The following is a 22,500-nucleotide window of genomic DNA, read 5'->3' on the forward strand; positions in this document are numbered from 1 at the left end:
TGTGTGTGTGTGTGTGTGTGTGTGTGTGTGTGTGTGTGTGTGTGTGTGTGTGTGTGTGTTAGTGGTGCGTGGGTCAGCTGTTTGTTCACCCACCCACAATTGCTAATAACACATCCGCAACCGCCGGACTTATATGTGATGAAGTGAAAATGCTCTGTTGGCTGCAGAACTATTTTTTTGACAGGGGGTGCAGGAATTTGTTTTGCCTGATTTAGATGTTCACATACACCTTCGCCAAATACATTCAATCTCAGTTTTTGACAATTCCTGACATTTCAATAAAAATTCCCTGTCTTATTTCAGTTAGGATCAAATCTTTATTTTAAGAATGTGAAATGTCAGAATAATAGCAGAGAGAATCATTTATTTCAGCTTTTATTTCTTTCATCACATTCCCAGTGGGTCAGAAGTTTACATACGCTCAATTATTATTTTGTAGCATTGCCTTTAAATTGTTTAACGTTTTGGGTAGCCTTCCAGAAGCTTCCCACAATGAGTTGGGTGAATTTTGGCCCAGTCCTCCTGACAGAGCTGGTGTAACTGAGTCAGGTTTGTAGTCATTTTGCCACAACTTTAAAAGTATGATTGGGGTCATTGTCCATTTGGAAGACTCATTTTACATTTACATTTAAGTCATTTAGCAGACGCTCTTATCCAGAGCGACTTACAAATTGGTGAATTCACCTTCTGACATCCAGTGGAACAGCCACTTTACAATAGTGCATCTAAATCATTAAGGGGGGGTGGTGAGAAGGATTACTTATCCTATCCTAGGTATTCCTTGAAGAGGTGGGGTTTCAGGTGTCTCCGGAAGGTGGTGATTGACTCCGCTGTCCTGGCGTCGTGAGGGAGTTTGTTCCACCATTGGGGGCCAGAGCAGCGAACAGTTTTGACTGGGCTGAGCGGGAACTGTACTTCCTCAATGGTAGGGAGGCGAGCAGGCCAGAGGTGGATGAACGCAGTGCCCTTGCTTGGGTGTAGGGCCTGATCAGAGCCTGGAGGTACTGCGGTGCCGTTCCCCTCACAGCTCCGTAGGCAAGCACCATGGTCTTGTAGCGGATGCGAGCTTCAACTGGGAGCCAGTGGAGAGAGCGGAGGAGCGGGGTGACGTGAGAGAACTTGGGAAGGTTGAACACCAGACGGGCTGCGGCGTTCTGGATGAGTTGTAGGGTTTAATGGCACAGGCAGGGAGCCCAGCCAGCAGCGAGTTGCAGTAATCCAGACGGGAGATGACAAGTGCCTGGATTAGGACCTGCGCCGCTTCCTGTGTGAGGCAGGGTCGTACTCTGCGGATGTTGTAGAGCATGAACCTACAGGAACGGGCCACCGCCATGATGTTGGTTGAGAACGACAGGGTGTTGTCCAGGATCACGCCAAGGTTCTTAGCGCTCTGGGAGGAGGACACAATGGAGTTGTCAACCGTGATGGCGAGATCATGGAACGGGCAGTCCTTCCCCGGGAGGAAGAGCAGCTCCGTCTTGCCGAGGTTCAGCTTGAGGTGGTGATCCGTCATCCACACTGATATGTCTGCCAGACATGCAGAGATGCGATTCGCCACCTGGTCATCAGAAGGGGAAAGGAGAAGATTAATTGTGTGTCGTCTGCATAGCAATGATAGGAGAGACCATGTGAGGTTATGACAGAGCCAAGTGACTTGGTGTATAGCGAGAATAGGAGAGGGCCTAGAACAGAGCCCTGGGGGACACCAGTGGTGAGAGCGCGTGGCGAGGAGACAGATTCTCGCCACGCCACCTGGTAGGAGCGACCTGTCAGGTAGGACGCAATCCAAGCGTGGGCCGCGCCGGAGATGCCCAACTCGGAGAGGGTGGAGAGCAGGATCTGATGGTTCACAGTATCGAAGGCAGCCGATAGGTCTAGAAGGATGAGAGCAGAGGAGAGAGAGTTAGCTTTAGCAGTGCGGAGCGCCTCCGTGATGCAGAGAAGAGCAGTCTCAGTTGAATGGCTAGTCTTGAAACCTGACTGATTTGGATCAAGAAGGTCATTCTGAGAGAGATAGCGGGAGAGCTGGCCAAGGACGGCACGTTCAAGAGTTTTGGAGAGAAAAGAAAGAAGGGATACTGGTCTGTAGTTGTTGACATCGGAGGGATCGAGTGTAGGTTTCTTCAGAAGGGGTGCAACTCTCGCTCTCTTGAAGACGGAAGGGACGTAGCCAGCGGTCAGGGATGAGTTGATGAGCGAGGTGAGGTAAGGGAGAAGGTCCCCGGAAATGGTCTGGAGGAGAGAGGAGGGGATAGGGTCGAGCGGGCAGGTTGTTGGGCGGCCGGCCGTCACAAGAAGCGAGATTTCATCTGGAGAGAGAGGGGAGAAAGAGGTCAGAGCACAGGGTAGGGCAGTGTGAGCAGAACCAGCGGTGTCGTTTGACTTAGCAAACGAGGATCGGATGTCGTCGACCTTCTTTTCAAAATGACCAAGCTTTAACTTCCTGACTGATGTCTCGAGATGTTGCCTCAATATTTCCACATAATTTTCATCCCTCATGATGCCATCTATTTTGTGAAGTGCACCAGCCCCTCCTGCAGCAAAGAACCCCCACGACATGATGCTGCCCCCCCAGTGCTTCACGGTTGGGATGGTGTTCTTCAACTTGCAAGCCTCCCCCTTTTTCCTCCAAACATAACGATGGTCATTATGCCAAACAGTTCTATTTTTGTTTCATCAGACCAGAGGACATTTCTCCAAAATGTATGATCTTTGTCCCCATGTGCAGTTGCAAACTGTAGTCTGGCTTTGTTATGGCGGTTTCGGAGCAGTGATTTGATTTGCACTTTTCGCACCAAAGTATGTTCATCTCTGGGAGTCAGAACGTGTCTCCTTCCTGAGAGGTATGACGGCTGCGTTGTCCCATGGTGTTTATACTTGCGCACTATTGTTTGTACAGATGAACGTGGTACCTTCGGGCATTTGGAAATTGCTCCCAAGGATGAACCAGACTTGTGGGGGTCTACAATCTTTTTTTCTGAGGTCTTGGCTGATTTCTTCTGATTTTACCATGATGTCAAGCAAAGAGGCACTGAGTTTGAAGGTAGGCCTTGAAATACATCCACAGGTACACCTCCATTTGACTCAAATGATGTCAATTAGCCTATCAGAAGCTTCTAAAGCCATGACATAATTTTCTGGAATTTTCCAAGCTGTTTTAAGGCACAGTCAACTTAGTGTATGTAAACTTCTGACCACCTGGAATTGTGATACAGTGAATTATAAGTGAAATAATCTGTCTGTAAACAATTGTTGGATGAATGACTTGTGTCATGCACAAAGTAGATGTCCTTACCGACTTGCCAAAACTATAGTTTCTGAACAAGAAATATGTGGAGCGGTTGAAAAACTATTTTCAATGACTCCAACCTAAGTGAATGTAAACTTCCGACTTCAACAGTATTTTTCTGCTTATAATTTCCAACATTTTGGTAGGCTATTTGTGAGTGAAGTTGTCTATATTTATATACATGCAGTTTATCTTTTGTCATTATACAAAATGTCATTATGTTAAAATGTATGTGCATAATACTGTAAATTGCTCTTGATTAGAGCATCTGATAAATGGCTAACATGTAAATGTAAAAATGATATGTTGCCCTAGACGACGAAATAAACCCTTGCGCAACAAAATAATGTAATCGATCAATAGAATGAATGCATCAATCTAGTCGGCATCTGTAACGTTTTCTGTGTCATCCTTCCCGGAGCAAAGACGTTTAGGAACCGTGGAGGAAATAAAATAAAGCAACAACAAACGGGAAAGATTTTCTGTCCAAATGACATCAGGTTGACCGGTTGACAATAAAGCTGTGAAGACGACCCAGGGCGTTTCTGATAAGATTTCAGTTCGGCTTCGATGCATATTTTATGTGGTTGAAATACTATCAGCTTTTATGATGATTTCATGACGAAGACAACACCTCTACAGATCGTATCTAACTGAGCATTGAATTCCCTCAAGATGCAAAACTAAATAAATTATTTTTCTCCATTCCTGTTCCCAAATCCAAATTGTTCCTACATTTGGTGTGTCATTTTACTGTAAGAAAATGCTTAATTCTGCAGGAGTTATTTTTAATGCTATAGCCATATTTGCATATTTATATATATATATGCTCATATATATATGAGTCAGTTATGATGAAAGCCCGGAGGGTTTTTTCTAGGTGTGAAGATATTTCAACAAGTCCAGGCAATAACAGGCTACACTGATTACTCGAGTGGTTCACAGGTTTCTAAACCAAACCAAACCATCTTTGGTAAAGTGTCACCATAATATTTGAATTGAGGAAGTGTGTCAATAGGATATTTTAGAAGATTCCTAAATTCCTCCCAGCATTCAGATGTGAGCTAAACAGTGAACTTGAAATAGCTATGTGTTTTTAGGCTATGGGTGAGAAAGAGAATTTGTTCCAAACGTTTAGCTCAGTTCTCGCTGTATTTTGTTTGTTTGTGATCTATTAACAGCAAGGGTTGCATTAAATAGGTGCAATATTTTTTAAAGATGCATTTGGTGATGTTCAATTAATTTGCACAAAACACATAAACAAAAGCATTCACTGTGGAAGTTCATATATAAGCTATGCGCATCACTTCGTTCCATTTATCGAATCAGTTGTTGTTTTATTGCTGAAACGGTGAGACACACCGATAAAACGCAGATATTTCTCTCAAAACAAAGGGATGTCGATTCACACGGGACTAGTATTATCAGAGGACTTTGGCGTTTGCCAAAAAACAGTAGGTTATTCTGGTTTGTCGTCCAGATTCCAGTTTCCATTGAACCCATCTAAACAACACATGATCTCTAAGCAGTAGGCTACAGTTCCCTTGACATGCCATAGGCCTGAAGTCTGTCTTGTGACTAATCATTTGTATAGCGCCTCACATGATCACACATAACAAAGTCCCCTACTGCCATTATCCTCTTTCACCACTTCAACAAGTCTTTACCAAACATTACTTTTCTGGCCTCCCTTTTTTACATTTTAAATTCTCCTTTTGCAGCTTTTGTCTTATTGAATGAAACTTCGACATTGTCCATTTTGCCTCCATTGATTGATGTGAACTTTTTCTGCCTGTTGCCAAAAGCATTATTTGGCTATCGATTGGTTGTGTAGGCTATTTGGCTATCGATTGGTTGTGTAGGCTATTTGGCTATCGATTGGTTGTGTAGGCTATTTGGCTGCAGATGTGGCCAGGGCAAAAAATAGCATTGTCCGTACTGTGAGACGCCTAAGACATCGCTACAGAGAGACAGGACGGACAGCTGATCGTCCTCGCAGTGGCAGACCACATGTAACAACACCTGCACAGGATCGGTACATCCGAACATTACACCTGCAGGACAGATACAGGATGGCAACAACAACAGCCCGAGTTACACCAGTAACGCACAATCCCCCCATCAGTGCTCAGACTGTCCGCAATAGGCTGAGAGATGCTGGTCAGAGGGCTTGAAGGCCAGTTGTAAGGCAGGTCCTCACCAGACATCACTGGCAACAACGTCGTCTATGAGCACAAACCCATCGTCGCAGACAGGACTGACAAAAAGTTCTCTTCACTGACGAGTCGCGGTTTTGTCTCACCAGGGGCGATGGTCGGATTTGCGTTTATCGTCGAAGGAATGAGCGTTACACCGAGGCCTGTACTCTGGAGCAGGATCGATTTGTTGGTGGAGGGTCCGGCACGGTCTGGGGCAGTGTGTCACAGCATCATCATACTGAGCTTGTTGTCATTGCAGGCAATCTCAACACTGTGCGTTACAGAGAAGACATCCTCCTCCCTCATGTGGTACCCTTCCTCCAGGCTCATCCTGACATGACCCTCCAGCATGACAATGCCACCAGCTATACTGCTTGTTCTGTGCGTGATTTCCTGCAAGTCAGTGTTCTGCAATGGCCAGCGAAGATCCCGGATCTCAATCCCATTGAGCACGTCTGGGACCTGTTGGATTGGAGGGTGAGGGCTCGGGCTATTCCCGCCAGAAATGTCCGGGAACTTGCAAGTGCCTTGGTGGAAGAGTGGGGTAACATCTCATAGCAAGAACTGGCAAGTCTGGTGCAGTCCATGAGGAGGAGATGCACTGCAGTACTTAATGCAGCTGGTGGCCACACCAGATACTGACTGTTACTTTTGATTTTGACCCCCCTTTGTTCAGGGACACATTATTCCATTTCTGTTAGTCACATGTCTGTGGAACTTGTTCAGTTTATTTCTCAGTTGCTGAATCTTGTTATGTTCATACAAATATTTACGTTAAGTTTGCTGAAAATTAACACCGTTGACAGTGAGAAGACGTTTATTTTTTTTGCCTAATTTTTATAAATGGCACAACATTTTAAAGTGTGTTGTCAGGATTTGGCCAGGGTTGTTCCGGGTTTTGGTCAGTAGATGCCCCCATTGTGCTTTTTGTCCCTATGTTTTTCCCTTGATCCCCATTATTATTTGCACCTGTGTCTCGTTTCCCCTGATTGTATTTAAACCCTTTGTTTCCCTCAGTTCTGTGCTCTGTGTTTGTATGTTAGCACCCTGCCCTAGTGTTCTGTGTGCTCTTGTCGATTCCGGGTGACGTTCTTGTGGTATTCTGTTTTTTGTTTTTGTTTATTTTTGGTGAGTTTCTTTTGAGGTCTTTTTGTGTTTTACCTACCACCTTTTGGATTTGCCATTTTTTGTATTTTAGGATTTTTTCTTTATTAAATACACCGTCTTAAGTACTGCTGTGTCTGCCTCATCTTCTGGGTTCTGCTGTCTATTCGTGGCTCAGTTGGTTAAGTGACTGTTTCTCACTCCGGAGACCCAGGTTCGAAACCGGGTCCTGACATGTGTGGATTTTTTAAGGTATTGTTTCTCTTTATTCAACCTGCCCGCCACCTACCCGACCTTTAGCCACACAATATTGAATGACCCTAAATCCATCCACCCCGCGGATATAACTGAGGGGACTGTGTCAACCCGCGCATCACTAGTGTGTGTGTGTGTTTGTACTTGAGTGTGTCACTGGTCTCTCAGGTCTGGCTGTATTCTACAGTGCATGTGTCTCCAGTGTTTGTGTGCTACTGGAGATACGGCTCTGTTGGAATAACAGCCAGGACCACAGCTTCACCAACCAGCCCACTCTGCTCAATGTACCTTTTTATTTGTGTGTGTGTGTGTGTTTATGTGTTTATGTGTTTAAAGAAAGAAAGAGAGTGTACTCTGTTCCCTTAAATGCACCGTTAAGTGTCACAACATATTAATCTGACATTTCTTTCCCTGTGGAATGACAGTGTTATGGTAATGAGGGTGTTATGGTAATGAGGGTGTTATGGTAATGAGGGTGTTATGATAATGTGGATGTTATGGTAATGCGGGTGTTATGGTAATTAGGGTTTTATGGTATTACGTGTGTTATGGTAATGAGGGTGTTATGGTAATGAGGGTTTTATGGTATTACGTGTGTTATGGTAATGCAGAGGTCAAGGTAATATGGGTGTTATGGTAATGTGGCGTTATGGTACTGAAGGTGCTATGGTAATAGGGGTGTTATGGTACTGAAGGTGCTATGGCAATAGGGGTGTTATGGTAATGAGTTGTTATGGTAATGGGATGTTATGTAATGGGGGTGCTATGTAATGGGGGTGTTATGGTAATGACTATGTTCTGGGTGAGGGAGCTTTACGGTGGGGAACGTACAAGGTTCATTAAGATCTCCAGACATAGAGAGCAACAAACACACACACACAGACACACATTCAGTCGAACACACACACACAGTCACACACACACACACACACACACACACACACACACACACACACACACACACACACACACACACACACACACACACACACACACACACACAGAGGCTGGCACAGATCCAGGTTCATTACAGAGGGTTTCTTACAGGTTGATTGAGTGATCATATTTCATCATATCTAATCCTATTTAATTATATGTAATAAGCTGCTCAGAGCCTCGTGCTGGGGGAGACATGCTGTACTGTAGCTATGGAGCTGACCCTCCCTGCCTCCCTCCCTCCCTCCCTCCCTGCCGCCCTCCCTCCCTGCCTCCCTCCCTCCACCCCTCCCTCCCTGCCTCCCTCCCTCCCTCCCACCCTCCCTCCCTCCCTGCCTCCCTCCCTCCCTCCCTGCCTCTCTCCCTCCCTCCCTGCCTCCCTCCCTCCCTCCCTCCCTCCCTCCCTCCTCCCTCCCTCCCTGCCTCTCTCCCTCCCTCCCTGCCTCCCTCCCTCACTCCCTGCCTCCCTCCCTTCCTCCCTGCCTCCCTCCCTCCCTCCCTCCCTCCCCTCCCTGCCTCCCTCCCTCCCACCCTGCCTCCCTCCCTCCCTCCCTGCCTCTCTCCCTCCCTCCCTGCCTCTCTCCCTCCCTCCCTCCCTCCCTCCCTCCCTCCCTCCCTCCCTCCCTCCCTCCCTCCCTCCCTCACTCCCTCCCTCCCGGCCTCTCTCCCTCCCTGCCTCCCTCCCTCACTCCCTCCCTCCCTGCCTCTCTCCCTCCCTCCCTCCCTGCCTGCCTCCCTCCCTCCCTCCCTCCCTGCCTCCCTCCCTCCCTCCCTCCCTCCCTCCCTCCCTCCCTCCCTGCGTATAGTCCCAACATGCCCTTCAATACGTAACCTGTCCCTGTGTTTGTCTCCCTGAGTTACAGCAGCCTACAGTTAGTGTAAATATGTGCACGCATGTGTCCATCTGCTATAGTACCACCTGCTATAATACCATCTGCTATAGTACCATCTGCTATAGTGCCATCTGCTATAGTACCACCTGCTATAGTACCATCTGCTATAGTACTGCCCATGCACGGATGCACGCACACTAGTACTGTGCGATTAACCAACATTTCATATTTTCAGTTATTACACAACTAATTAACCTACTTCTGTTCAAATACTTAAAAAGATGAGAGAGGCCTGTAATTTTCATCATAGGTACACTTCAACTATGACAGACAAAATGAGAAAAAAAATCCAGAAAATCACATTGTAGGATTTTTAATGAATTAATTTGCAAATTATGGTGGAAAATAAGTATTTGGTCACCTACAAACAAGCAAGATTTCTGGCTCTCACAGACCTGTAACTTCTTCTTTAAGAGGCTCCTCTGTCCTCAACTTGTTACCTGTATTAATGGCACCTGTTTGAACTTGTTATCTGTATAAAAGACACCTGTCCACAACCTCAAACAGTCACACTCCAAACTCCACTGTGGCCAAGACCAAAGAGCTGTCAAAGGACACCAGAAACAAAATTGTAGACCTGCACCAGGCTGGGAAGACTGAATCTGCAATAGGTAAGCAGCTTGGTTTGAAGAAATCAACTGTGGGAGCAATTATTAGGAAATGGAAGACATACAAGACCACTGATAATCTCCCTCGATCTGGGGCTCCACGCAAGATCTCACTCCGTGGGGTCAAAATTATCACAAGAACGGCGAGCAAAAATCCCAGAACCACACGGGGGGACCTAGTGAATGACCTGCAGAGAGCTGGGACCAAAGTAACGAAGCCTACCATCAGTAACACACTACACCTGCAGTGCCAGATGTGTCCCCCTGCGTAAGCCAGTACATGTCCAGGCCCGTCTGAAGTTTGCTAGAGAGCATTTGGATGATCCAGAGGAAGATTGGGAGAATGTCATATGGTCAAATGAAACCAAAATAGAACTTTTTGGTAAAAACTCAACTCATCGTGTTTGGAGGACAAAGAATGCTGAGTTGCATCCAAAGAACACCATACCTACTGTGAAGCATGGGGGTGGAAACATCATGCTTTGGGGCTGTTTTTCTGCAAAGTGACCAGGACGACTGATCCGTGTAAAGGAAAGAATGAATGGGGCCATGTATCGTGAGATTTTGAGTGAAAACCTCCTTCCATCAGCAAGGGCATTGAAAATGAAACGTGGCTGGATATTTCAGCATGACAATTATCCCAAAACAAACCGCCCGGCAACGAATGAGTGGCTTCGTAAGAAGCATTTCAAGGTCCTGGAGTGGCCTAGCCAGTCTCCAGATCTCAACCCCATAGAAGATCTTTGGAGGGAGTTGAAAGACTGTGTTGACCAGCAACAGCCCCAAAATATCACTGCTCTAGAGGAGATCTACATGGAGGAATGGGCCAAAATACCAGCAACAGGGTGTGAAAACCTTGTGAAGACTTACAGAAAACGTTTGACCTCTGTCATTGCCAAAAAAGGGTATATAACAAAGTATTGAGATAAACTTTTGTTATTGACCAAATACTTATTTTTCACCATAATTTGCAAATAAATTCATAAAAAATCCTACAATGTGATTTTCTGGATTTTGTTTCTCATTTTGTCTGTCATAGTTGAAGTGTACCTATGGTGAAAATTACAGGCCTCTCTCATCTTTTTAAGTGGGAGAACTTGCACAATTGGTGGCTGACTAAATACTATTTTGCCCCACGACAGATCTCTGTACGTATACACTTTTACGCCTGATACGTTGTGTTCGACAGACGACATCGACTGCTTGAGAGGAATGTACACAACACTACGACAAGAGGGACAGAGACAGTTCTTGAAACAAGTAAAAGTATTTTGTCAAACAGCTCTGCAGCGTACTTAGGCAGAGAAATTTGAAACCAAAATCAAAAACGGTGATTATTTTTTTAATAATAATCGAATCGAACCGACCTCAAAAAGCAGTAATCGCTCAGCACTAACACACACACGCACGCATGCACACACACAATCTTTAATGTTAAACGCTCAGAGTTTGGGGTAATCTGAAATGGCAGCATTTGATCTCTGACTCCTGGTTCACTGTGGGACATCTAAAATCCAGCTTATAAGTAATATAATTTATGGATATATTCAGCAACTTCTCTTTCTCCCCGACACACACATACTGCTGTTAGGGGAAGTAGTGAGCTCTACAGCAGAGTCTCGCGACGTCAATTGCTGGTTGAAACCTGCCCCTCCCAAAATAAAGAATTTGTAGATAATTGTCCCTCTTTCTGGGACTGATCCACAAACAGGACCAAGCCTGGCCTGTTGAGGAGTGACGGACTCCATCCTAGCTGGAGGAGTGCTCTCATCTTATCTACCAACATAGACATGGCTCTACCTTCTCTTGGTCCACAATGAGATCGGGTGCAGGCCAGGGCAGCAGGCTGTTAGCCAGTCTGACAGTTTAGTGGAGTCTACCACTAACATTTCCAGTGTCGTCAGCTCAGCTATCCCCATTGAGACCGTGTCTGTGCCTAGATCTAGGTTGGGCCAAACTAAACATGGCAGTGTTTGCTTTAGCAATCTCACTGGAATAAAGACCTCCATGCCTGTCATTATTGAAAGAGATTGTGATATCTCACATCTCAAAATAGGGCTACTTAATGTTAGATCCCTCACTTCCAAGGCAGTTATAGTCAATGAACTAATCACTGATCATAGTCTTGATGTGATTGCCCTGACTGAAACATGGCTTAAGCCTGATGAATTTACTGTGTTAAATGAGGCCTCACCTCCTGGTTACACTCGAGACCATATCCCCGTGCATCCCGCAAAGGCAGAGGTGTTGCTAACATTCATTTAAAAAAAATGACTGCATTTTCATCTTTTGAGCTTCTAGTCATAAAATCTATGCAGCCTACTCAATCACTTTTTAGAGCTACTGTTTACAGGCCTTCTGGGTCGTATACAGCGTTCCTCACTGAGTTCCCTGAATTCCTATCGGACCTTGTAGTCATGGCAGTTAATATTCCAATTTTTGGTGACTTTAATATTCACATGGAGAAGTCCACAGACCCACCAGCATTCCCCAAGAGAGGATGGCTTCCACTTCAGCAGTAATAAATTCATGAACTTCTATGACGAAAAGATCATGATCAGTAGAAACAAAATGTATTTGAATCTGTGTATTCCTCCCAACCTCAGTTGTCCTGAGTCTGCACAACACTGCCAGGACCTTTGGATCAATGGAGACACTAAAGTTTTTTTATCTATATCTCTTGACACATTCATGGAAATAGTCATGGCCTCTAAACCTTCAAGCTGCATACTGGACCCTATTCCAACTAAACTACAGAAAGAGCTGCTTCCTGTGCTTGGCCCTTCTATGTTCAACATAATAAACGGCTCCCTATCCACCGGATGTGTACCAAACTCACTAAAGGTGGCCTCTTTTGAAAAAGTGGAACCTTGACCCAGAAAATGTAAAAAACGATTGGCATATATCGAATCTCCCATTCCTCTGAAACATTTTAGAAAAAGAACTTGCGCAGGAACTCACTGCCTTCCTGAAGGCAAACAATGTATACGAAACGCTTCAGTCTGGTTTCAGACCCATCAAAGCACTGAGACTTGTGGAGGTGGGATATTACCTTTCATTGGTGTCAGACCAAGTTTCTGCATCTGTCCTCGTGCTCCTAGATCTTAGTGCTGCTTTTGACACCATCGATCAGCACATTATTTGGAGAGATTGGAAACCCAAATTGGTCTACATGGACAAGTTCTGGCCTGGTTTAGATTTGATCTGTCGGAAAGATATCAGTTCGTCTCTGTGGATGGTTTGTCCTCTGACAAATCAACTGTAAATGTCAGTGTTCCTCAAGGTTCCGTTTTAGGACCACTATTGTTTTAACTATATATTTTACCTCTTGGTGATGTGATTCGGTAACATAATGTTAACTTACACTGCTTTGCAGACGATACACAGCTGTACATTTCGATGAAACATGGTGAATCCCCAACATTTCCCACCCTGGAAGCCTATGTTTTCATGAATAAGGAAGTGGATGGTGGCAAATTATTTACTTTTTGAACTCCCAAGAAACAAAGAGGTCTTCTGTTGGATCAATTAATCTTAATGGTTGTACAGTTGTCTCAAATCAAACCTCGGCGTTACTTTGGACCCTGATCTCTCTCTGGACCCTGCTGTACATACCTACATTCCTACATACCTACATACCTACATTCCTACATACCTACATTCCTACATACCTACATTCCTACATACCTACATACCTACATACCTACATTCCTACATACCTACATTCCTACATACCTACATACCTACATTCCTACATTCCTACATTCCTACATACCTGCATTCCTACATACCTACATTCCTACATACCTACATTCCTACATACCTACATTCCTATATACCTACATACCTACATTCCTACATGACTACATTCCTACATACCTACATTCCTACATACCTACATTCCTACATACATACATACCTACAAGTATGCTATGGTCACAAGACTCAGGCCTGCTTATTGTCCCTATAATTTCTAAGCAAAGGGCTAGAGACAGGGCTATATAGAGCTCCATAGAGCTCCTTTTGTATTGAATGGTCTGCCCTATCCATGTGAGAAACGTAGATTCTGTCTCAACCTTTAAGTCTTTATATCCTGCCTGGTTGGCCCTGTCCACGGGTATTGTTGACTGGGCCACAGTGTCTCCCGACCCCTCCTGTCTCAGCCCCAGTATCTATGCTGCACTAGTTTATGTGTTGGTGGGCTAGGGTCAGTCTGTTCTATCTGGTGTCCTGTGTGAATGTAAGTAGGCTCCCTCTAATTCTCTCTCTCCCTCCCCTCCCTGAGGACCTGAGCCCTAGGATCAGTACAATACAATAGAGTCAGTACAATAGAGACAGAAATGATATCATATATAATGTTCTATTAATGCTATGGTCAGTACACTCAGTGGCAATGGAACCCTGACCTGTTCACCGGACGTGCTACCTGTCTCAGACCTGCTGTTTTCAACTCTCTAGAGAAAGCAGGAGCGGTAGAGATACTCTGAATGATCGGCTATGAAAAGCCAACTGACATTTACTCCTGAGGTGCTGACCTGTTGCACCCTCAACAACCACTGTGATTATTATTATTTGACCCTGCTGGTCATCTATGAACGTTTGAACATCTTGGCCATGTTCTGTTATAATCTCCACCCGGCACAGCCAGAAGAGGACTGGCCACCCCACATAGCCTGGTTTCTCTCTTGGTTTCTTCCTAGGTTCTGGTCTTTCTAGGGAGTTTTTCCTAGCCACCGTGCTTCTAGACCTGCATTGCTTGCTGTTTGGGGATTTAAGCTGGGTTTCTGTACAGCACTTTGATATATCAGATGATGTAAGAAGAGCTTTATAAATACATTTGATTGATTGATTGATCATGCCTCAGGACTACATGGCCTGATGACTCCTTGCTGTCCCCAGTCCCCTTGGTTGTGCTGCTGCTCCAGTTTCAACTGTTCTGCCTGCAGCTATGGACCTGTTCACTGGATGTGCTACCTTATCCCAGATCTGCTGTTTTCTACTCTCTCTTTCTATCACACCTGCTGTCTTTAACTCTGAATGATTGGCTATGAAAAGCCAACTGACATTTACTCCTGAGGTGCTGACCTGTTATTTGACCCAGCTGGTCATCTATGAACGTTTGAACATCTTGGCCATGTTCTGTTATAATCTCCACGCGGCACAGCCAGAAGAGGACTGGTATTATGTATACTCCCTCTCCGGCCTCTAGGTCATCAGGCTGCTGATTATCCCGCACACCTGTCACTCGTCACACATCTACAATAAGGAAACAAGTGGAATTAGTGTGTTATCATTTGGTTGGAGTAGTGATTTGTAGAGCAGGTGTTCTGAGCCTCGGGACCAGCTGACTCTTCTTACCCTCTCTCCCTTCTCCTCTCTTATCTCTTCTCTTTTTCTCCCCTCCTTCTTTACCTACCTTATTTAATCATCTCTACCTCCCCTCTCGAATCCCTCTCTCTCTTTCCCCTCCCTCCTTCGTTCCATCCTTCCTGTTCCATCCTTCCCGTTCGCCCTCTCCCTCTCCCCTTACCCGTCTCTCTGTCTCTCCTTGTGCAGACCCTATTGCCCTCTCATCGAGCTATATTAATCACACTGAGTGCTCTGACATTTGAAGGACGCCAGTGATCAGAATAATTAAACACCCCCCCTCTCTTTATCTGTTTGTCTTTCTCTATCTCTCTTTTCCTCCCCCATTCTCTCTCTTTTTACAGAATAATAATGTGTCGCTACTGTCTAATCTGGCTGTAGCGTATGACCCCTAGTACTTTAGAACTACATTTATCTTTCACCTCTACACTGCACCAGAGTTATAGTCATTTATCTTTCACCTCTACACTGCACCAGAGTTATAGTCATTTATCTTTCACCTCTACACTGCACCAGAGTTATAGTCATTTATCTTTCACCTCTACACTGCACCAGAGTTATAGTCATTTATCTTTCACCTCTACACTGCACCAGAGTTATAGTCATTTATCTTTCACCTCTACACTGCACCAGAGTTATAGTCATTTATCTTTCACCTCTACACTGCACCAGAGTTATAGTCATTTATCTTTCACCTCTACACTGCATCAGAGTTATAGTCATTTATCTTTCACCTCTGCACTGCACCAGAGTTATAGTCATTTATCTTTCACCTCTACACTGCACCAGAGTTATAGTCATTTATCTTTCACCTCTACACTGCACCAGAGTTATAGTCATTTATCTTTCACCTCTACACTGCACCAGAGTTAGTCATGTATGTTCAACCTAAAGCCATCCACTCACTATTGTTGCATTCCATACCTGTCACAATATCATGTTGTCATAGCGATTATTAGAATTTGTTATTAATGCTTTCACATCTACACTGAGTATACAACACATTAGAAACACCTTCCTAATATGGAGCTGTACCCCCCAACCCATTTTGCCCTCAGAACAGCCTCAATTCATCAGGACAGGAACTCTACAAGGTGTTGAAAGCGTTCCACAGGGTTGCTGGCCCGTGTTGACTCCAATGCTTCCCAGTTGTGTCAAATTGGCTGGATGTTCTTTGGGTAGTGGGGCCTTGATAGACACAGGTAACTGTTGAGCATGAAAAACCCAGCAGCGTTGCAGTTCTCAACACAAACCGGTGCACCCGGGACCTAATTCCATACCCCGTTCAAAGGCCCCTAATTCCATACCCCGTTCAAAGGCCCCTAATACCATACCCCGTTCAAAGGCCCCTACTACCATACCCTGTTCAAAGGCCCCTAATACCATACCCCGTTCAAAGGCCCCTACTTCCATACCCCGTTCAAAGGCCCCTAATACCATACCCCATTCAAAGGCCCCTACTACCATACCCCGTTCAAAGGCCCCTACTACCATACCCCGTTCAAAGGCCCCTACTACCATACCCCGTTCAAAGGCCCCTACTTCCATACCCCGTTCAAAGGCCCCTAATACCATACCCCATTCAAAGGCCCCTACTTCCATACCCCGTTCAAAGGCCCCTACTTCCATACCCCGTTCAAAGGCCCCTACTTCCATACCCCGTTCAAAGGCCCCTACTTCCATACCCCGTTCAAAGGCCCCTACTACCATACCCCGTTCAAAGGCCCCTAATTCCATACCCCGTTCAAAGGCCCCTACTTCCATACCCCGTTCAAAGGCCCCTAATACCATACCCCGTTCAAAGGCCCCTACTTCCATACCCCGTTCAAAGGCCCCTAATACCATACCCCGTTCAAAGGCCCCTACTACCATACCCTGTTCAAAGGCCCCTAATACCATACCCCGTTCAAAGGCCCCTACTTCCATACCCCGTTCAAAGGCCCCTAATACCATACCCCGTTCAAAGGCCCCTACTACCATACCCCGTTCAAAGGCCCCTACTACCATACCCGTTCAAAGGCCCCTACTACCATACCCCGTTCAAAGGCCCCTACTTCCATACCCCGTTCAAAGGCCCCTAATACCATACCCCGTTCAAAGGCCCCTACTTCCATACCCCGTTCAAAGGCCCCTACTTCCATACCCCGTTCAAAGGCCCCTACTTCCATACCCCGTTCAAAGGCCCCTACTACCATACCCCGTTCAAAGGCCCCTAATTCCATACCCCGTTCAAAGGCCCCTACTTCCATACCCCGTTCAAAGGCCCCTACTACCATACCCCGTTCAAAGGCCCCTACTTCCAGACCCCATTCAAAGGCACTTACATGTCTTGTCTTCACCGTCTGAATGTCACACACACACAATCCATGTCTCAATTGTCCCAGGTCTTAAAAATCCTTCTATAACCTGTCTCCTCCCCTTCACCTCCACTGATTGAAGTGGATTTAACAAGTTACATCAATAAGGGATTATAGGTTTCACCTGGATTCACCTGGTCAGTCTGTCATGGAAAGAGCAGGTTCTCTGTTTCCTCATCCCTCTCCCTAAATCCCCAGCCCTTCTCCCTAAAACCCCAGCCCCTCTCCCTAAATCTCCAGCCCTTCTCCCTAAATCCCCAGCCCTTCTATGTGCGTGCGTGCGTGCATGCGTGCGTGTTTCAGTGTGTTAGCTGTCCACTCTGCTCTATTTTAGTAAATCGGTTTGCAGATCGATAGAAGGTGATTGATTTCCCCTGGTTATTCTTCAGCCAATCACACACCCACTGACTTAGCTGTGTGTGAATGTATGTGCGTGTGTCTCCAAGGGATGTGCCACTCAAAGTCAGTCCCACACACACACACACACACACTGGTTCATCATGTTTGCCTCTACTGTCTGTCTTTACATGACACTCTGTCTTCTCTTCCCGCTAAATATACAGTATGGTGTCTCTGTTCCCTTATATAAACTGTGTGGTGTCTCTGTTCCCTCATATAAACTGTGTGGTGTCTCTGTTCCCTCATATAAACTGTGTGGTGTCTCTGTTCCCTCATATAAACTGTGTGGTGTCTCTGTTCCCTCATATAAACTGTGTGGTGTCTCTGTTCCCTCATATAAACTGTGTGGTGTCTCTGTTCCCTCATATAAACTGTGTGGTGTCTCTGTTCCCTCATATAAACTGTGTGGTGTCTCTGTTCCCTCATATAAACTGTGTGGTGTCTCTGTTCCCTCATATAAACTGTGTGGTGTCTCTGTTCCCTCATATAAACTGTGTGGTGTCTCTGTTCCCTCATATAAACTGTGTGGTGTCTCTGTTCCCTCATATAAACTGTGTGGTGTCTCTGTTCCCTCATATAAACTGTGTGGTGTCTCTGTTCCCTCATATAAACTGTGTGGTGTCTCTGTTCCCTCATATAAACTGTGTGGTGTCTCTGTTCCCTCATATAAACTGTGTGGTGTCTCTGTTCCCTCATATAAACTGTGTGGTGTCTCTGTGTGGTGTCTCTGTTCCCTCATATAAACTGTGTGGTGTCTCTGTTCCCTCATATAAACTGTGTGGTGTCTCTGTTCCCTCATATAAACTGTGTGGTGTCTCTGTTCCCTCATATAAACTGTGTGGTGTCTCTGTTCCCTCATATAAACTGTGTGGTGTCTCTGTTCCCTCATATAAACTGTGTGGTGTCTCTGTTCCCTCATATAAACTGTGTGGTGTCTCTGTTCCCTCATATAAACTGTGTGGTGTCTCTGTTCCCTCATATAAACTGTGTGGTGTCTCTGTTCCCTCATATAAACTGTGTGGTGTCTCTGTTCCCTCATATAAACTGTGTGGTGTCTCTGTTCCCTCATATAAACTGTGTGGTGTCTCTGTTCCCTCATATAAACTGTGTGGTGTCTCTGTTCCCTCATATAAACAGTGTGGTGTCTCTGTCATATAAACTGTGTGGTGTCTCTGTTCCCTCATATAAACTGTGTGGTGTCTCTGTTCCCTCATATAAACTGTGTGGTGTCTCTGTTCCCTCATATAAACTGTGTGGTGTCTCTGTTCCCTCATATAAACTGTGTGGTGTCTCTGTTCCCTCATATAAACTGTGTGGTGTCTCTGTTCCCTCATATAAACTGTGTGGTGTCTCTGTTCCCTCATATAAACTGTGTGGTGTCTCTGTTCCCTCATATAAACTGTGTGGTGTCTCTGTTCCCTCATATAAACTGTGTGGTGTCTCTGTTCCCTCATATAAACTGTGTGGTGTCTCTGTCATATAAACTGTTCCCTCATATAAACTGTGTGGTGTCTCTGTTCCCTCATATAAACTGTGTGGTGTCTCTGTTCCCTCATATAAACTGTGTGGTGTCTCTGTTCCCTCATATAAACTGTGTGGTGTCTCTGTTCCCTCATATAAACTGTGTGGTGTCTCTGTTCCCTCATATAAACTGTGTGGTGTCTCTGTTCCCTCATATAAACTGTGTGGTGTCTCTGTTCCCTCATATAAACTGTGTGGTGTCTCTGTTCCCTCATATAAACTGTGTGGTGTCTCTGTTCCCTCATATAAACTGTGTGGTGTCTCTGTTCCCTCATATAAACTGTGTGGTGTCTCTGTTCCCTCATATAAACTGTGTGGTGTCTCTGTTCCCTCATATAAACTGTGTGGTGTCTCTGTTCCCTCATATAAACTGTGTGGTGTCTCTGTTCCCTCATATAAACTGTGTGGTGTGTCATATAAACTGTGTGGTGTCTCTGTTCCCTCATATAAACTGTGTGGTGTCTCTGTTCCCTCATATAAACTGTGTGGTGTCTCTGTTCCCTCATATAAACTGTGTGGTGTCTCTGTTCCCTCATATAAACTGTGTGGTGTCTCTGTTCCCTCATATAAACTGTGTGGTGTCTCTGTTCCCTCATATAAACTGTGTGGTGTCTCTGTTCCCTCATATAAACTGTGTGGTGTCTCTGTTCCCTCATATAAACTGTGTGGTGTCTCTGTTCCCTCATATAAACTGTGTGGTGTCTCTGTTCCCTCATATAAACTGTGTGGTGTCTCTGTTCCCTCATATAAACTGTGTGGTGTCTCTGTTCCCTCATATAAACTGTGTGGTGTCTCTGTTCCCTCATATAAACTGTGTGGTGTCTCTGTTCCCTCATATAAACTGTGTGGTGTCTCTGTTCCCTCATATAAACTGTGTGGTGTCTCTGTTCCCTCATATAAACTGTGTGGTGTCTCTGTTCCCTCATATAAACTGTGTGGTGTCTCTGTTCCCTCATATAAACTGTGTGGTGTCTCTGTTCCCTCATATAAACTGTGTGGTGTCTCTGTTCCCTCATATAAACTGTGTGGTGTCTCTGTTCCCTCATATAAACAGTGTGGTGTCTCTGTTCCCTCATATAAACTGTGTGGTGTCTCTGTTCCCTCATATAAACTGTGTGGTGTCTCTGTTCCCTCATATAAACTGTGTGGTGTCATATAAACTGTCTTGTTCCCTCATATAAACTGTGTGGTGTCTCTGTTCCCTCATATAAACTGTGTGGTGTCTCTGTTCCCTCATATAAACTGTGTGGTGTCTCTGTTCCCTCATATAAACTGTGTGGTGTCTCTGTTCCCTCATATAAACTGTGTGGTGTCTCTGTTCCCTCATATAAACTGTGTGGTGTCTCTGTTCCCTCATATAAACTGTATGGTGTCTCTGTTCCCTCATATAAACTGTGTGGTGTCTCTGTTCCCTCATATAAACTGTGTGGTGTCTCTGTTCCCTCATATAAACTGTGTGGTGTCTCTGTTCCCTCATATAAACTGTGTGGTGTCTCTGTTCCCTCATATAAACTGTGTGGTGTCTCTGTTCCCTCATATAAACTGTGTGGTGTCTCTGTTCCCTCATATAAACTGTGTGGTGTCTCTGTTCCCTCATATAAACTGTGTGGTGTCTCTGTTCCCTCATATAAACTGTGTGGTGTCTCTGTTCCCTCATATAAACTGTGTGGTGTCTCTGTTCCCTCATATAAACTGTGTGGTGTCTCTGTTCCCTCATATAAACTGTGTGGTGTCTCTGTTCCCTCATATAAACTGTGTGGTGTCTCTGTTCCCTCATATAAACTGTATGGTGTCTCTGTTCCCTCATATAAACTGTGTGGTGTCTCTGTTCCCTCATATAAACTGTGTGGTGTCTCTGTTCCCTCATATAAACTGTGTGGTGTCTCTGTTCCCTCATATAAACTGTGTGGTGTCTCTGTTCCCTCATATAAACTGTGTGGTGTCTCTGTTCCCTCATATAAACTGTGTGGTGTCTCTGTGTGGTGTCTCTGTTCCCTCATATAAACTGTGTGGTGTCTCTGTTCCCTCATATAAACTGTGTGGTGTCTCTGTTCCCTCATATAAACTGTGTGGTGTCTCTGTTCCCTCATATAAACTGTGTGGTGTCTCTGTTCCCTCATATAAACTGTGTGGTGTCTCTGTTCCCTCATATAAACTGTGTGGTGTCTCTGTTCCCTCATATAAACTGTGTGGTGTCTCTGTTCCCTCATATAAACTGTGTGGTGTCTCTGTTCCCTCATATAAACTGTGTGGTGTCTCTGTTCCCTCATATAAACTGTGTGGTGTCTCTGTTCCCTCATATAAACTGTGTGGTGTCTCTGTTCCCTCATATAAACTGTGTGGTGTCTCTGTTCCCTCATATAAACTGTGTGGTGTCTCTGTTCCCTCATATAAACTGTGTGGTGTCTCTGTTCCCTCATATAAACTGTGTGGTGTCTCTGTTCCCTCATATAAACTGTGTGGTGTCTCTGTTCCCTCATATAAACTGTGTGGTGTCTCTGTTCCCTCATATAAACTGTGTGGTGTCTCTGTTCCCTCATATAAACTGTGTGGTGTCTCTGTTCCCTCATATAAACTGTGTGGTGTCTCTGTTTCCTCATATAAACTGTGTGGTGTCTCTGTTTCCTCATATAAACTGTGTGGTGTCTCTGTTCCCTCATATAAACGGTGTGGTGTCTCTGTTCCCTCATATAAACTGTGTGGTGTCTCTGTTCCCTCATATAAACAGTGTGGTGTCTCTGTTCCCTCATATAAACTGTGTGGTGTGGTGTCATAAAGGATTATGCTGTTTCTGTGTGTAACTCATGTTGTTTCTGTTTCCTCACAGGATGCTTTACTGAGGCTGGCAGGAGTTGTTGACGTGCGCTCACTCCGAGATGCTCTCAGAGAGACCGCACAGGGGCTACTGCCCAGCGTGGTACGTACACACAGGCCTGCTGGGTAGTGTTATTTTTTGGGAGGGGTCAAGCAGCCATTCCTCAGAACTGCACCACTGGATTGGCATTTATATATAGGTGTGTATGTTCAGCATGAGTGACAGGGGCAGAGCTTGTGTCAGAGGGGCGTGGCTTTCTCCAGGGGCCCTTCTGACCAATGAATGAAACGGAATGAATAGCTGACATGGCCTATCATCAGCACTCATTAGTCATCATCTCTAGGGATGTTAACGGTTAACCATACATTTTCCAAGTCATGCTTATTGATCTGTAGGTTAATTTGTGTAGTTAAATTGTGGATTTTGGTTAGTTTGTCACGTAGACCTGTTTTAGGCTATTTATCACACCGCATACAGAGCCTAGTTTGAGTGGAATATCCAACAACCTCTCATTTCATGCATGTTTCTCAAGACTTCCTCATGCCATTGAGCCCAGCATTTCTCTCCTGTTCTGTTGGTTATCATATCAACTTTATTTGGTTGTTCAGAAGCCAAAGGCCAAATCCCTAGTCATATTCACCACCCATTCTAGTTGTTGCATCTTCACATTCCAATTAGATTGTCACCTCTGTCACATGAAACAGCGAGCATCATTTGCGCTTTAGAACAAACTTTTGCCGCTAATTGGATTTTAGGTC

At 45.1% G+C, this 22,500-nt stretch overlaps 1 protein-coding gene across 1 annotated transcript in view; it reads left to right on the forward strand.

Moving 5' to 3' along the window:
* LOC135553157 (cGMP-dependent 3',5'-cyclic phosphodiesterase-like) overlaps window positions 1–22,500 on the forward strand; it is a 180,659-nt gene that overhangs the window by 100,907 nt on the left and 57,252 nt on the right. The window contains exon 4 of the mRNA XM_064985314.1: window positions 21,755–21,844. Within this exon, the coding sequence (XP_064841386.1) occupies window positions 21,755–21,844 (90 nt within the window). The remainder of the gene's footprint in view (window positions 1–21,754; window positions 21,845–22,500) is intronic.

The sequence above is a fragment of the Oncorhynchus masou genome, chromosome 13, assembly GCF_036934945.1.
Source record: "Oncorhynchus masou masou isolate Uvic2021 chromosome 13, UVic_Omas_1.1, whole genome shotgun sequence".
Lineage (NCBI taxonomy): Eukaryota > Metazoa > Chordata > Actinopteri > Salmoniformes > Salmonidae > Oncorhynchus > Oncorhynchus masou.